Genomic DNA, 12600 nt, shown 5'->3' with positions numbered 1-12600 from the left:
GTAAAACAATGAAGTTCTGATTATTCTCCTTAAGAACACTGGGTAGGGCAGGGAGGAGAAGCTCAGTGAGAAAGCACCCACCTAGGATTCATAAAGCCTTGGGTTCAAACCCAAACTGCAAACATAAAAACTACTCTTCATCTTTAGCTTTCAAACAATTTCAGTTGACTCCACTAACAACTCTTTCCTAATTTGCATCATCACACAACCAAACCCGGTGCCCCTATCAGAGTGCCACCCAGGTTCTACACAGCAGTGCTTGAGGGTTGAGGGTCTGACACAAGTGTCCAAGACATAAATGGTATCAAAAGAGGGACAACTTCCAAGTGCACACGCAGGTACGGAGTTGTGCACGGGGAAACGGAAATGGACCTTGATTTAATAATTTGCCTGAGATTACTCATAGTAACGTGAGTTGCCTGTGTATTTCTCTCCTTGCTACGTCTCCAGCTGTGACTACGTCCAACCTTTACCTATAGGTTCACTTAGGAGTTTATAAGAATGGTATGCTGGCCCAATACAGTCTTGTAATGACAGGTGGTGTCCACACATGGGAAAAGCCAGTTGCCTTGGTGCTAGCATGCATAGCCCTAGGGAGAGCTAATGTCTCAAAATTGACTGCCAGCGGTGAGGTGAGATGCACACTGAAGCCATGTTCACTCCTAGCTGCCAAGCCAAAACTCAGAGTTTGAAAACAGACGCCATGAAGACACAGGTGTGAATTACCGGTTTTATTGCTTTCTTGTTTCTTATTGTAGAGTCAATGTTTTGAACAGTAGTAATATGTCCAAAACTCAACATTTTAAAAACATTCAAATAATAAAATACACTGTGGAAAGAAGCCCCCACAGTTGCCTCCTCTAACTACCCCTGGTGGAGCCTCCTGGAAGAGAGGCAGTGGGACTGTTGATGTTGTTTTGTGGAGAGAACAACTTTCCCCTGACCCAAGAGCTGGAGGGAGTCTTCAGTACCACCTGCCATTTGGTGTCCCTTTGAAACAGCAAGGAGATACCAAATGACACCAAGGATGGTGGTCCCTCCTGTCACCCCAGGCTTACAAGGCTCCTTTCCTACCAAGAGAACTATAAAAGACTTCTGTGGAACAGGAGGCCGAGTGGTAGAGCCCACGGCAGGACCAATTCCAATACGTGCCCGTGACTCTTCTCCAAGCTTGCTGTGCACATGGGCGATGCTCTCTGCAGGACCAGCTGTGCACATGGGCGATGCTCTCTGCAGGACCAGCTGTGCACATGGGCGATGCTCTCTGCAGGACCAGCCGGAAGCAGGGTGACTGTGAGCTGCACTCTGCCTGAAGGCACAGGGTCCTCGCCATCCCAAGGGAGGGGTCACTGTATTTTGAGTGCTTCTCAAAACACGCAGCCTACCTCGGGAAAACTGTCAGCTGCCATCGGACTGCAGTTTCAGCCGGGGTTCTTCTGCAACGTTTCAGAATCTTAGGAGCCCCTTGAAATCGTGATGTGCTCTGCTCCTTCTAGGCAGAATCAGAGCTCCAAGGGGTCAAGACTCAAAGGAAGACAGTGGTACATCATCCCACAGACAAAAATAAATAAGTGACCCTATAGTGTGGCTATGAAACAGTCACAAATAAATATCTCAGACCCCAGAGCGATAGTTCACACACTAGAAAGAACAGGGAGTCTAAAACTGTGATTTCTTTACGAAACATTTATCTACCGGGACTTGAAAGGGTGAGCAAAAACATATTAAAACACTGGGTAAAAGACGAGCTTCTTCAGTACCCGTGGGAGCGACTGTGGAGTCGGTGACGATCAACACGTCCAATTTCAATAAACCCTTCAGTCCTTCCCCACGGCCACCTCTGGTCTCCATAACATGAGTAGACAAAGGCCCCACTGCACCTCATGGTGACACCAAGGGCATGGTCACAGGAACCTCTCCTTGCAGACTGACAAGGACCACACTTTTGCCTGAGGAATTACTTCAAGCCCTTCTTGCTTTGCTCTCTTCAGACAGTGCCTCTGGAGGAGGAGGGAACATAAAGGGACATTTACTCATGTCCATGCCATCTAAAGCTACAACAACCAGGACTGGAAAGGGGGTGAATTTAAACCAAAACAACAAAAACTCTGGGACTTTAGCCCTCCCAACTCCAAGTCTGAGCGCAAAGCGTCTGCGGCTGGCGAGCCAGTTTCCTCCCTGAGGAGTCTTCTCTTCTCTGCCTCCAGCTTCTGTCTCTCTCCATTAAGGCCTGGACAGTGTTAGTGGTGTGCAGTCTCTCCGGGGAGCTGTCAGTCACCTGTCGGTTCGGGCTGGGTACAGTCCGGCTCCTGAGTGCTGGGCTGAGCACCCTGCCCTCGCAAGTCCTCCACCATCTGCAGCAGGGCAGAGCGCTCCAACTCCAGGGTTAGCGCCGCCTGCTTCAGCTTGCTCTCGCTGGCTAGAAGCTTCTCCACCGTGGCTTCAAGGCTTTGGATCCTAGCGTTTGCCACCTGGAAAATGGAGGGAGAAGTGAGAATTGTACCCGCCTGTGATTACACAGAGGGGGCGGCTATGAAGGCCACCACTCAGTCTTTGGGGCTCCTGGAGCAGAATCTGGGCAGCAACAAGCCAACTGATGATCAGTTCTGGTCATTCAAGAACAATCCCCGTGTCTGCTGCAGGAAGGCTGAGCTCTTACAAACACTGTGACATTCTCCTGTGTCTCCTGGTTTGACTCCTCTGGAGACTGAGAAAGCAGCACCAGAGAACAGAGGGAACAGGACCCCCACTCTCTATACAAGTACACACAGGATGCTGTGGTAGGCCAGGTGGAAGCCACAGCCTGGCCTGTCCCAGCCGACCATATATCTCCACGTCTCCCAGGAAACAAGGCATCTTCCTTGAGACACAAAAAGTCAGAAACAGTAGTTTCTCTCTACTGTCGCTTACTAGCCACTGCCAACCTTGTAAAGAACAAGTCCTTGGTCTCTCTTGGAGACAAAGCATTGTCTTAGGTCACATCCTTAACACCCAGCACATACCAGGTCAGGGAAGTGCTTCATCAGCTCTAGCTCCCATCTCCTGTCCACTGGGGCAGGCATCCCAGGGGTGGTCGGCTCTAGTGACCTGAGGGGCCCTCTGAGAGTACTGAAGCAGCTCCAACCTTGGACTTTATACTCAGGCCTTCTGAGCCTGCTCCTCAGTGCCCAGCTGCACTGACAACACTCTGGACAGGAAGGGGCGGCTCGCCTTATCAGTCCAGCCTTTTTGTGTGTCCCATTTATTCTAGCTAGGGGAAATAGTACATCTAATTCCCCACTTCATTTTCAAAACTTGGGAATGTGTTAGACAGAAAACCTGTGACTCCAAGTCTAGCTTCTGCTGTAACACCAGAATCCTGAAGACCAAAGGAGAAACAGGTTGGAAGGCACAGCTCTTCCAGCTCAGAGAGGGAATGGGCAAGCCTGGTGCATATCCTTAAGTGGTACCTCCCACTCCAGAACATTCCCCACTGTCCAGGCTGGGCTGGCCCATTTCTGTCCTGAAAGCCATGTAGCTCACAGAGTACTTCCTAGTTTGCACACTCACTTCCCATGTGACTTAGTAGTGAACCAATCTGCAGGATGCTTTATGAATGGCACAGACGGCAGGTCTCCTCAGCAGACTAAACAAAGCATGTCTGATCTCAAGGTCTGGTCCCCACGGCCCTTCAGCTGGGGACCACCTGTAGCCTAGCAGATTACTAGGAAATGCGCCTATGCCACAGCCCAGCACACAAAGTCATCTGACATACGTCTAGTGAACAGCAGGATCAAGACTTTCATCTCTTGTTTCTGGACAACTCTGTTTTTGAGTCAACCTATTTTTACTCTGTGTGTTTATTTTAAATGTATAAACTCAGTGCTAACCTGTGAACATTACAGTTTAATAGGCAAAGAAAATTTTAGAAATTTCTCAAGTACTTTATAAGTAAACCTGAAATAGCATTTCAAATTTTGAAAAAAAAATATTTCCAGTCTGCTAATTTAGATGACACACATTCAGTAACCTAAATTTGGCATTTACAGTTCGAGAATCTATTAAATGTCAGGAATAATTTCTAGCAATAATCTACTATTCCTTTATATACATTTGCATGTACTTGAATAGCTTGTGCTACTTACAAAGGTAAAAATGCCTTTGGACTTAAAGCAATAGCAGAATGCATATGCTTCATAGAGGACTAAACTTAGCCTTTAGATGTTTATTTCCTCAAGGTACTGGAAGAGAAAAGAATAGCGGAACACTGAAAAACTAGTGCAGGGTGTCTGATGTTCCCCTCGCAGTAACAGTTGCTACTGATATTTAGTGTATGATCTTTCATATTTTTTTCCACAGAACACACATAAATCATACTTTTAAAGAAAAGCACACCACACAGTCTACTTAGTAATTTGTTTTTCTACTTAAAACATCATAAACACAGCTCAACACACTTGAAAACAATGGATGCAAGTTCTATATTTTGAACTAAAGCACAATCCAATATAACTGTGAACAGTTTTATTCTCTCTCCTACCCCCTTCTGTATACACCCTTATATGCCGGTATGCATACTGAAGCATGCAGGCGGGGCCAATGTCACTTATTTGAGAATTTGTTCAACATTGCTTAAGGCTGCAGAAAAGAGAGCCCTTGCTCACAGTACTGGAGGACAGTATAATTTCCCCATGCAGTCCCTTCCACTGTTGTCTTTGCAACCTAAATTTTAAGAGCCATAATTATTAACATACATTAAGTGTTCATGTTAATGGGTTCCACTGTGGCATTTCCATACAAGCAAATACTATGTTTTGGTCACGTCTACCTTCTCAACTATTCCCCTTCCTCTCTACTCCCATCTTCTCTCTCTTGCCCCCCCCCCCCATGCCCACCCTGTCAGGCCATCTTTCTTTCTTAGATTTTTTTCCTCCAGTGTTTTTCCTCTGCAGGAGAACTAACAGGCAACACTGTATATTACTTGTCTTTCTGTATGACATCACATCAAATGTTTAAAATATAGATAGATAGAACTTTGGTCTGTCCATCAGTGATATGAACAGAACCAAGCTAAAGACCAGGTAAATTTTGATACTCAAGGTGGGGAGAAATGTACTTTAAGATCATATTGAAAACCTTCTCATACAAAAAGCATGAGATACATATGGGAGACATAACTTCCAGAGAGGATCATGGGAAAACTACTTCTAAACCAGCTCAGGGCCCAGTAACTATACAACTACCCTTGCCTGTTTTTCTCAGAGCCGTGTCTGACTCAGCTTCTGTCCGGCACAGGCTCAGTAACCACAGCCGGCTAACAAAGCCTGCAACCTTGTATAAGACACTCCTGGAGCCACTTGGCTCAGAGAGGAGGGAATTCAGGAGACACCAACGACCTTTTCTTCAGTACGAAGGTTTCTCAGCAGCGTGTCACGAGGCCCTCTCCTCACACAGAAGCAGTGTATATAACTGCTTTCAAAACTCAAAAGATGAACACTGCCATCCGCTTAAGAAATGAGCCCAGAATATACTTCTGCTTGTTGTAAGTGGAAAACTTTAAAATGCAAACATGAGCTCAGTGGGAGGAGCTCCCATCAAGGTCCATGTGTGTGTGGGGCCCACTGTTGCCTCCCAACCTCTGGAAATGACCACGTGCACAGTGTGCCCTCGTGGGACAGAGCAGGCTCTTTGTCCCCTATGGCTTCCCTGCAGGTGACAGCTGAGACTTCCAGGGAAGAGTGTAAACATATTTCCAGTAAGGGCAAATAAACCAGTGTGGCTTCCGAGGTGCCTGGTGGTTAGGATGGGTGAGGGGAGCTTTTGTTTCTGGGTGCTACAGTAAGGATCTACTGGTCTCCTGTGGGAGAGCCTGCTGGGAGGAAGGCATTTGAGGCAGGGAATGAGTAACAGACTCTCAAATGCTCACCTCATTTACATCATGGACAAACTCAAGTCTGCAAGGTGGCAGCATCTTACAGAGAAAGATCAGAACTGGGTAAGGATGGAGAACATGTTCTAGGGAGCTCAGGGACCCCACGAATAACCTGCTTTAAAAACATGCCTCCAATAATCTCTGAACACTGACACATTCTCTCATTTAACTATCAGCAAGAAGAAAACAGGGTTACTTAGTGCCGTTTGACTGACAGGGGCCACACTCTGCAGTGAGGGTTTTGTTTTGCTCCCGTCACACCGATGAGGGACAGGCCTGGGAGCCATGTGCATGGGCCACCTCTGGACTGTGTCCCAAAGCTCATTCCCTCACCTTTCTGCATGTACTATTTACACGGCAGTTCTGTGTCTCACCTGCACTGACCCACTAAGATGGAAAGGTTCTACAGGGGAGAATTGTGCCCTCAATAAACAAATCTTTGCATTTGTACTCCACTTATTTATAAATAACTATCATATGTTCTAGTTTACTCTGTCAGACAGACTTCTATGTCACTCCCCTCCTTTAATATCTCTCCAGGGACCCAGCTTGTCTCACCCCCAGGCAACAAAAGCTCAAGACCATCCCATCGTTATCCAAAGTACAATTGCTGGTATTCAGCATCCGGGACTAAGCTGGTCTCTGGGGCCTCTGGGCCAGTCTCCTGCAAAGCTAAGTGTAGAAAAAGCCTCTCAGAAAGCTCCAGGACTGTCTGACCTTAGCAAGGACAGTCTGCTCCACAATAAAAGGGCCGATTCTCCCGGGACACCTCTGATCGCAACTACAAACAGTGCAGGGCTGGAAAGGTCCTCCGGTCCTGGGAAAGCCCAGGCTGCTGTTGCCTTTGGTGAGTTAATGAGCTACTATACAGAGGCTCAGGAAGCTGCATTGCAAATATGCTCTACCTGCAATTGTTCCAGGAGGTCAAGGTTCTGTTTGCGTAAGCTGCTGTTGGTTTTCTCTAATTTATCCATTCTTTGGTTGTCACTGAGAGGAGAGGAATCAATGAGTTCTTCTTGGAGCACATGGTACTCAACCTCGTAGGCTTGCAGCTGTTTGGCAATGTCCATCTCAAACACCTATTAGAGACAGAAAAATCATCAGGCTCCGAAACTAAGACAAGCTTCCACATGCATAGGTACCTGTACACACGTATGTTCATGCCAATGTGCATCTATCATCCCTACATGCTTGGCAGCATGACTGTAATACACATGAAAGATAAGGAAATTCAGCTCTGAGGAGGTCATGATTTTACAAAAAGAAGATAATAACAAACATCTAGAAATGATTTCAAAGGATAAAACAAGTATAGGTTTCAATACCCTTTTTCTAAAAGGCCAAAAAAAAAAAAGTCTTAAAAGGCTTTCAAGGGGCTAGAGGACAGCTAGCAGGTAAAAGCACTGGCTGCTCTTCTAGAGGATCTGAGCCTGACTTTCAGCATCCACACGGTGGCTCTCAGCCGTAAATTTAATCCAAGGGATCTGGCGCCTTCTTCTGCCCCCCCTAGGCACCAGGCACTCAGGTGGCATGCATACATACATACATACATACATACATACATACATACATACACACGCGCACACAGACAAAACACCCACACATACAAGTAAACAAGCAAAACAAAAACCACATCTGAACAAGACTTTCAAAATTTTAGTTCTTAAATGTTTTCTGTGCAAATTCTATTTCACTGACTCTAGGTTAAAAGGTGGCAAAAGAATCATGTCCTGCTTGCAAAGTCTCCAAGTCCAAGATACGATCCAGCTGTGTCTTCAGAGTTGCAAGAACGACAAAGTAACAGAACTGTTAATGAAAACATCCTCTTGACACAGATATGCAAAAATTAGCCAACCCCAATTGTCACCCACATGCATGAGTGAACACAAAACAATGCCTGAGCTGTCTCTGCCCACAACAGCATTGGTGGTGACAGAGCCACAGTGTGAAACAACCCACAGTGCGGAACTGACTCAAGAGGCACTGTCTGCACTTTCTCCTGAAGAGGAAGTGACAGGGCTGCAGTGAGGTCAGAAGACAGATGTGGTGTTGCCCAGTGCAGCCCCTTCTCAGGGAGTGGACGAGGGAACCCCACGGGCTGAAGCTGCTCAGCACAGGGCCATGCTAGTTACCCTTCTCATTGCTGTGACAAAATGCTCAACAAAAGTCAGAATGCATGACAGGTTTTGGCTCAGTTCAAGTGTGCTGAGTCCATCGGGGTGGCAGGAGCATGGGGTGGCTGATCACAGTGCAACCGTGGTCAGGAAGCAGAGATGGAGCTGCCCACTAGGGTAAGTCTCTTCACCTTTTAAGCTAATCTGGACACTACATCAGGCCAGGCCTGCGGTCCATCCTCTAACTGATTCTATCTTGTCAAGCTGACCAGGGCTCTGATGCTAATGTTCCCAGGACAGGAAATGGTCTCTAAACGTGGCATGTTTGGGTATTCTCCAATTCCACACGAGCTTTGAATATCGGGGACCTCGTGCCTTCCACTACCCTGTCTGTTTCTCAGTCTCCAAGGTTTCAGGAAAGTTCCAGAATTTTGGTGCTAAAAGGAGCACTATCTTCTGTTTGTCAAAGCAAGAGCTATTCTTTCCCTTATGTTCAGGATTTTGTCAAAAAGATACACTATCAGTTTTGTCACCAAAGCAAGAAAACTAGAATGCAGGGAGCATGGAGAGGAGGAAAGCCCAGCGCGGCGTCCTTCACCGTTAGGCTTTCTCTCATCTTTACTATTAGAAGCACATTTTCTTCTAATCGTAAACAAAACTAACGCCAAATATCCTTCCCCATTCACTTTTTCCACTTAATTTTATGTTCTAAGGGCTTTCTTGTGTGGCGCCATGTTCCCCATAACCACCACAATAAATGGCTTTATGGTTCTTTACCAATTCAGCACAGCACAAAAGTATAAGCCCACTTGGTAAATGCTGGACATCTTGATATTTCCATTTTTTTTTATTACAAATGACAACTCTAAGAAAGTTTCCTTCTATATAGGGCTCTCCTAGTGTTTTGGCCCATTTCCTAAGGATGCATTCCAATAGTTGGGATTCCGGCACCAGAAGGGTCTGATGGCTTTACTGGCACATACTGCCTCTTGCCAAACTACTTCCCACGTAGGATCAAGCCACAGTGTCACCAGTATGTACTGATGTGCCAGGTGCTGCATGCCCTTGGCACTGCAAACTGATGTTAAAAAGTTGGTTTGTTAGTCTACCAGGCAAGGCATTATATGCTATGTAGAAATTTAAGTTACGCATGAAGCTAAATAGGTCCCCAGATATGTGTCTGCTAGATGGCTCCCCTTGTACGCTTATATTTTTGGCTCACTGCTATTGAAGTCTTGGTGCCTCGCTTTACAGTCTCTGAACATGGTATAATGAAGGCACTGACTTGTGGCTGGCAAACCATACTTTCTGGCTTTCCTAGACCCTTCCCAATCTGTTGGTCTCAGTGGCCCTTAGTGCAGGATAGAGGAGCAGTCTGCCGGGAGATCTGAGACAAGGAACACACTGTCTAAAGTAAACTTCAAACTGATAATGAAGCTAACTAGAAGTCAACCTGACTTTAATTATCACAACATGTGGCAGTGGTAAGGCACGTGTCCCCAAGGCACTCCACCCTCTTGGTGAGACACTGCTGACTGTCCTTTTGCAAACTACTCACTTCCACCAATGCAGTGGCTCGAGCTAGGGCACAGGGCCACCCTGCTGTGGTAGCCTCCTCTGAACACAGGGACTTTGTGAAGATTGGTTTCTGCCCCACAAGGTCGGGTACAACTGGGAACTTCTCTGAACAACACTACCCACGGTAAAACTTCCACACGGTCTTGTGGCTCTCGTAACCATGCAGATTCCTGAGTCAGCAGGCGCGGGATGGGTCCCGAGATTCTTCTTGTAACAAGCCATTACACGATCCGACAGTGCTGGTCTGGGACCGCAGGGCAGAGACTAAAGCAGGCTGCAGGCCTGCCTCTCCAGGCAGCCCTTTGATGTTAGCGGCTGTGAACTGAATCAAGGCTTCAGAGTCAGAGCGCACTCACGGTTACGTGACTGTCACTCCTGCTCCCACAACACCCTTCAGTACTGACCCTTCCCAGAGGGCCCTCTTTCTAGGTCAGCAAATGCTTACGACCTTTTGCATCTGACAATTGTGGCAAGCACAAGGCCACACCGAGGAAGGTGAGTGGCTCCAGAGACCCCAGCTCTTCCGTCCTGGACAGTCAACCTTGGAGATATGTCTGATGCTGCTCCCAGCACGAGCCGACTAAGGCAGGGCTCATCCAGGAGCCCGGCTGGGACCCAGCTGCTCAAGTAGTCTACAAAGGGCATCTACTGAAACGGGGTTATAGCCCCAGAGAGGCCTGCCCGCCCACCACAGCCTGTCCAGACACGGGGCTACATGCTGCCAGAGTCGATAACTGTACCCATCATTTCCACCATGAGGACCTCCCAGGTTTGAAGCTGGTAGCTCCTCCGGCCACTGAGTAATCATGCTGCACACCTCAGACTTGCTCTCTAGTCTGTTCAGACGTAGGTACCTCTGGGGGGAAGGGGCAGCAAGCCTGAGTTCTTAGAGGTCAGGCTCCATACTGAACCACGAGCCAGAAGGAGGGCAGAAAGCTGCCGGCACTTGACCTGTTTTCTATCAAGACTGTTTCTGGAATGAAAGCTTGGGTTCCCAATGTCAATTTCACCCAGCCCACGCCCTCATTACTTCACCACACACTGAACACATCTGGCACTAGAACTAACTACTTTCTGTTCTCTTTCTCATCTGCCTCTGGCATGTGGCTCAGGCAACTACAGCCTGCCTTGCTAATGTTCTGTTGTAACATGGCTACTTCACCCCTTTACCCGCTGCAAAGGCAGAGCTGTGGAACTGCAGCAGAGGCCTTCTGAGCTTCGGCTGAAAATCTAAAACATTGCCACACAAAATGCTGGCCATCCAGAAACATATCTTTCTTCCAGGCCCAGATGAACCAAACTCTGTCAGCTCCAACACTCAATACCCAGAATCCCGTGGTCTTTCCCAGTTAGGCCCTGCCATTGCATATGGGGTGCTGGACCTGCCTAATCTCACTGAAAATGGAAACTGGAATGTCATGGCTTAGATCTGCTAAGGAGTTTGGAGAGTACTGCCTGTCAAGTTCAGAGCAGCTGCACGAGCCAGCTCATGTGCACAGATACAGATAGGTAGGTGTCTTCTGGTGCTGAGACACTATAAGCTTCCTGTATTGAAGGGTACCTGATGCATACCAGAGTATGCAGTGCTCCCAGTAAGTACAGCTCTTCACAGAAAAGGAGAGGAACAAACAAACAAACAGCCATTATTCCCCTCTCTCTCTGAGGCTGTATACTCAGGAGGTAGATCAATGACCTGCCTTGGAGCTGGGACAAGAAGTCAGTAATCGTGGGACACAGACTCAGTCTAGGCAGCCAAGACTCTGGGTTCACCTCAGAGGCTGTGAGTCGCTAAGTAAATTCAACAAAGACTAAGAAGAAAGTAGACAGTGCAAACATCAGAAATAAAGAGCACCAAGAGTCTATCCTGTGTTAAGATGCAAATATAATCTTGAGGTATGTGGTGCAGGCAGCTGCTGAAGCACTCTGAGGTGAGGTGCACCTGAAACCTCCCCTCTCCCCTCTGCTGCAGTAAGCACAGGCCAGCTAATAACCACTTTCTGTCCTCAGGAATGTGGTCATGCCTGCAAGAATTCATGTGGATATATAGATTTCCTAGGACCTGGCAGAAAGGATGAACTCAGCAAGCGAAAGCAGTCTACACTGAGCAAGTGTGCCAGGCAGGTAAGACCTGGAGCCAACCAGTTAGCCAAAGATAAGTAGAGAGTGGACAAGAACTCCTCACCACAGGCACAAACAGTGTGCAGAGATGCAAGGTCATGTGCAACAGGAAGTCCCACCCTGTGCCAGGTTTGCACTTTTTTCAGTACTTAACCTCTAAGGTAGAGGAGCAGATGAGCATCACAGCTGCATTTAGCTACAATTCACTGGACCAACCAGCCTGAGCTAGCGGGTGAATGATCAGAAATCCTTACATAAGCATTTACTTTTTTAAAAGGCTTTATCTCACCATCTGTGTTTAAACGACTTATCTAGATTTGTATCTACAGAAAGTGTTCTAAGCTTAGGAGAGCTGACTGCTGACTCTGCAGTGTGACCCGATGACGACACCCCTTCCAGTACACTCTGTGTGCTGGTTTATTTTGCTTGTTGATGTGCCTGGATTGAGGGATGTTGGGCGATTAGTAGAGCATGGCTGGGTTTGTCCGTGCAGGTATTTCTGAAGATGACTGGTGTGTGTCAGAACAACTCAGAGGAAGATTTGTCCTAAATGTGAGCAGTACTCCAAGAGGCTGGGGGTGTGGGTGGGGCAGTCACACAAGAGCAAAAGGTGGAAAAACCTTTAATCCTAGCAGCTCTCTGTGCTGATGCCAGCCTACATAGGTGAATTCAAAGGCAGCCAGGGCTACAAAGTGAGATCCTATCATAGGGGGAGGTGTGCAGGGAAGGGGGAGCAGCCTGCAAGCAAGCCTAGTTCTGCTGCTCCTGGGCAAGTGTGGTTACCGCTGCTGCCACCCACTGGCACCAGACTCTAGCTCCTTCTCCAGGAGGATTCCAGACCTGCTGCTGCCACTCACTGACACCAGACTCTAGCTCCTT

At 47.5% G+C, this 12600-nt stretch overlaps 1 protein-coding gene across 4 annotated transcripts in view; it reads right to left on the bottom strand.

Annotated features, from left to right (window-relative positions):
- Positions 1-716: 716 nt before the first annotated feature.
- The window catches only part of Tbc1d1 (TBC1 domain family member 1), a 185914-nt gene continuing 174030 nt past the window's right edge, over positions 717-12600 (bottom strand). For all 4 annotated transcript variants that reach the window (XM_005359249.3, XM_026785238.1, XM_026785239.1 and 1 more), the window contains 2 exons: positions 6817-6990; positions 717-2471 (listed from right to left, as the gene is read on the bottom strand). In XM_005359249.3, coding sequence (XP_005359306.1) covers positions 2271-2471; positions 6817-6990 — 375 coding nt within the window. In that variant the 3' untranslated portion in view covers positions 717-2270. The remainder of the gene's footprint in view (positions 2472-6816; positions 6991-12600) is intronic.

Source organism: Microtus ochrogaster, linkage group LG1, assembly GCF_000317375.1.
Source record: "Microtus ochrogaster isolate Prairie Vole_2 linkage group LG1, MicOch1.0, whole genome shotgun sequence".
NCBI classification, from domain to species: Eukaryota; Metazoa; Chordata; class Mammalia; order Rodentia; family Cricetidae; genus Microtus; species Microtus ochrogaster.
Note: the sequence above shows the minus strand (reverse complement) of the source record. Positions and strands in the feature narration are given on the sequence as shown.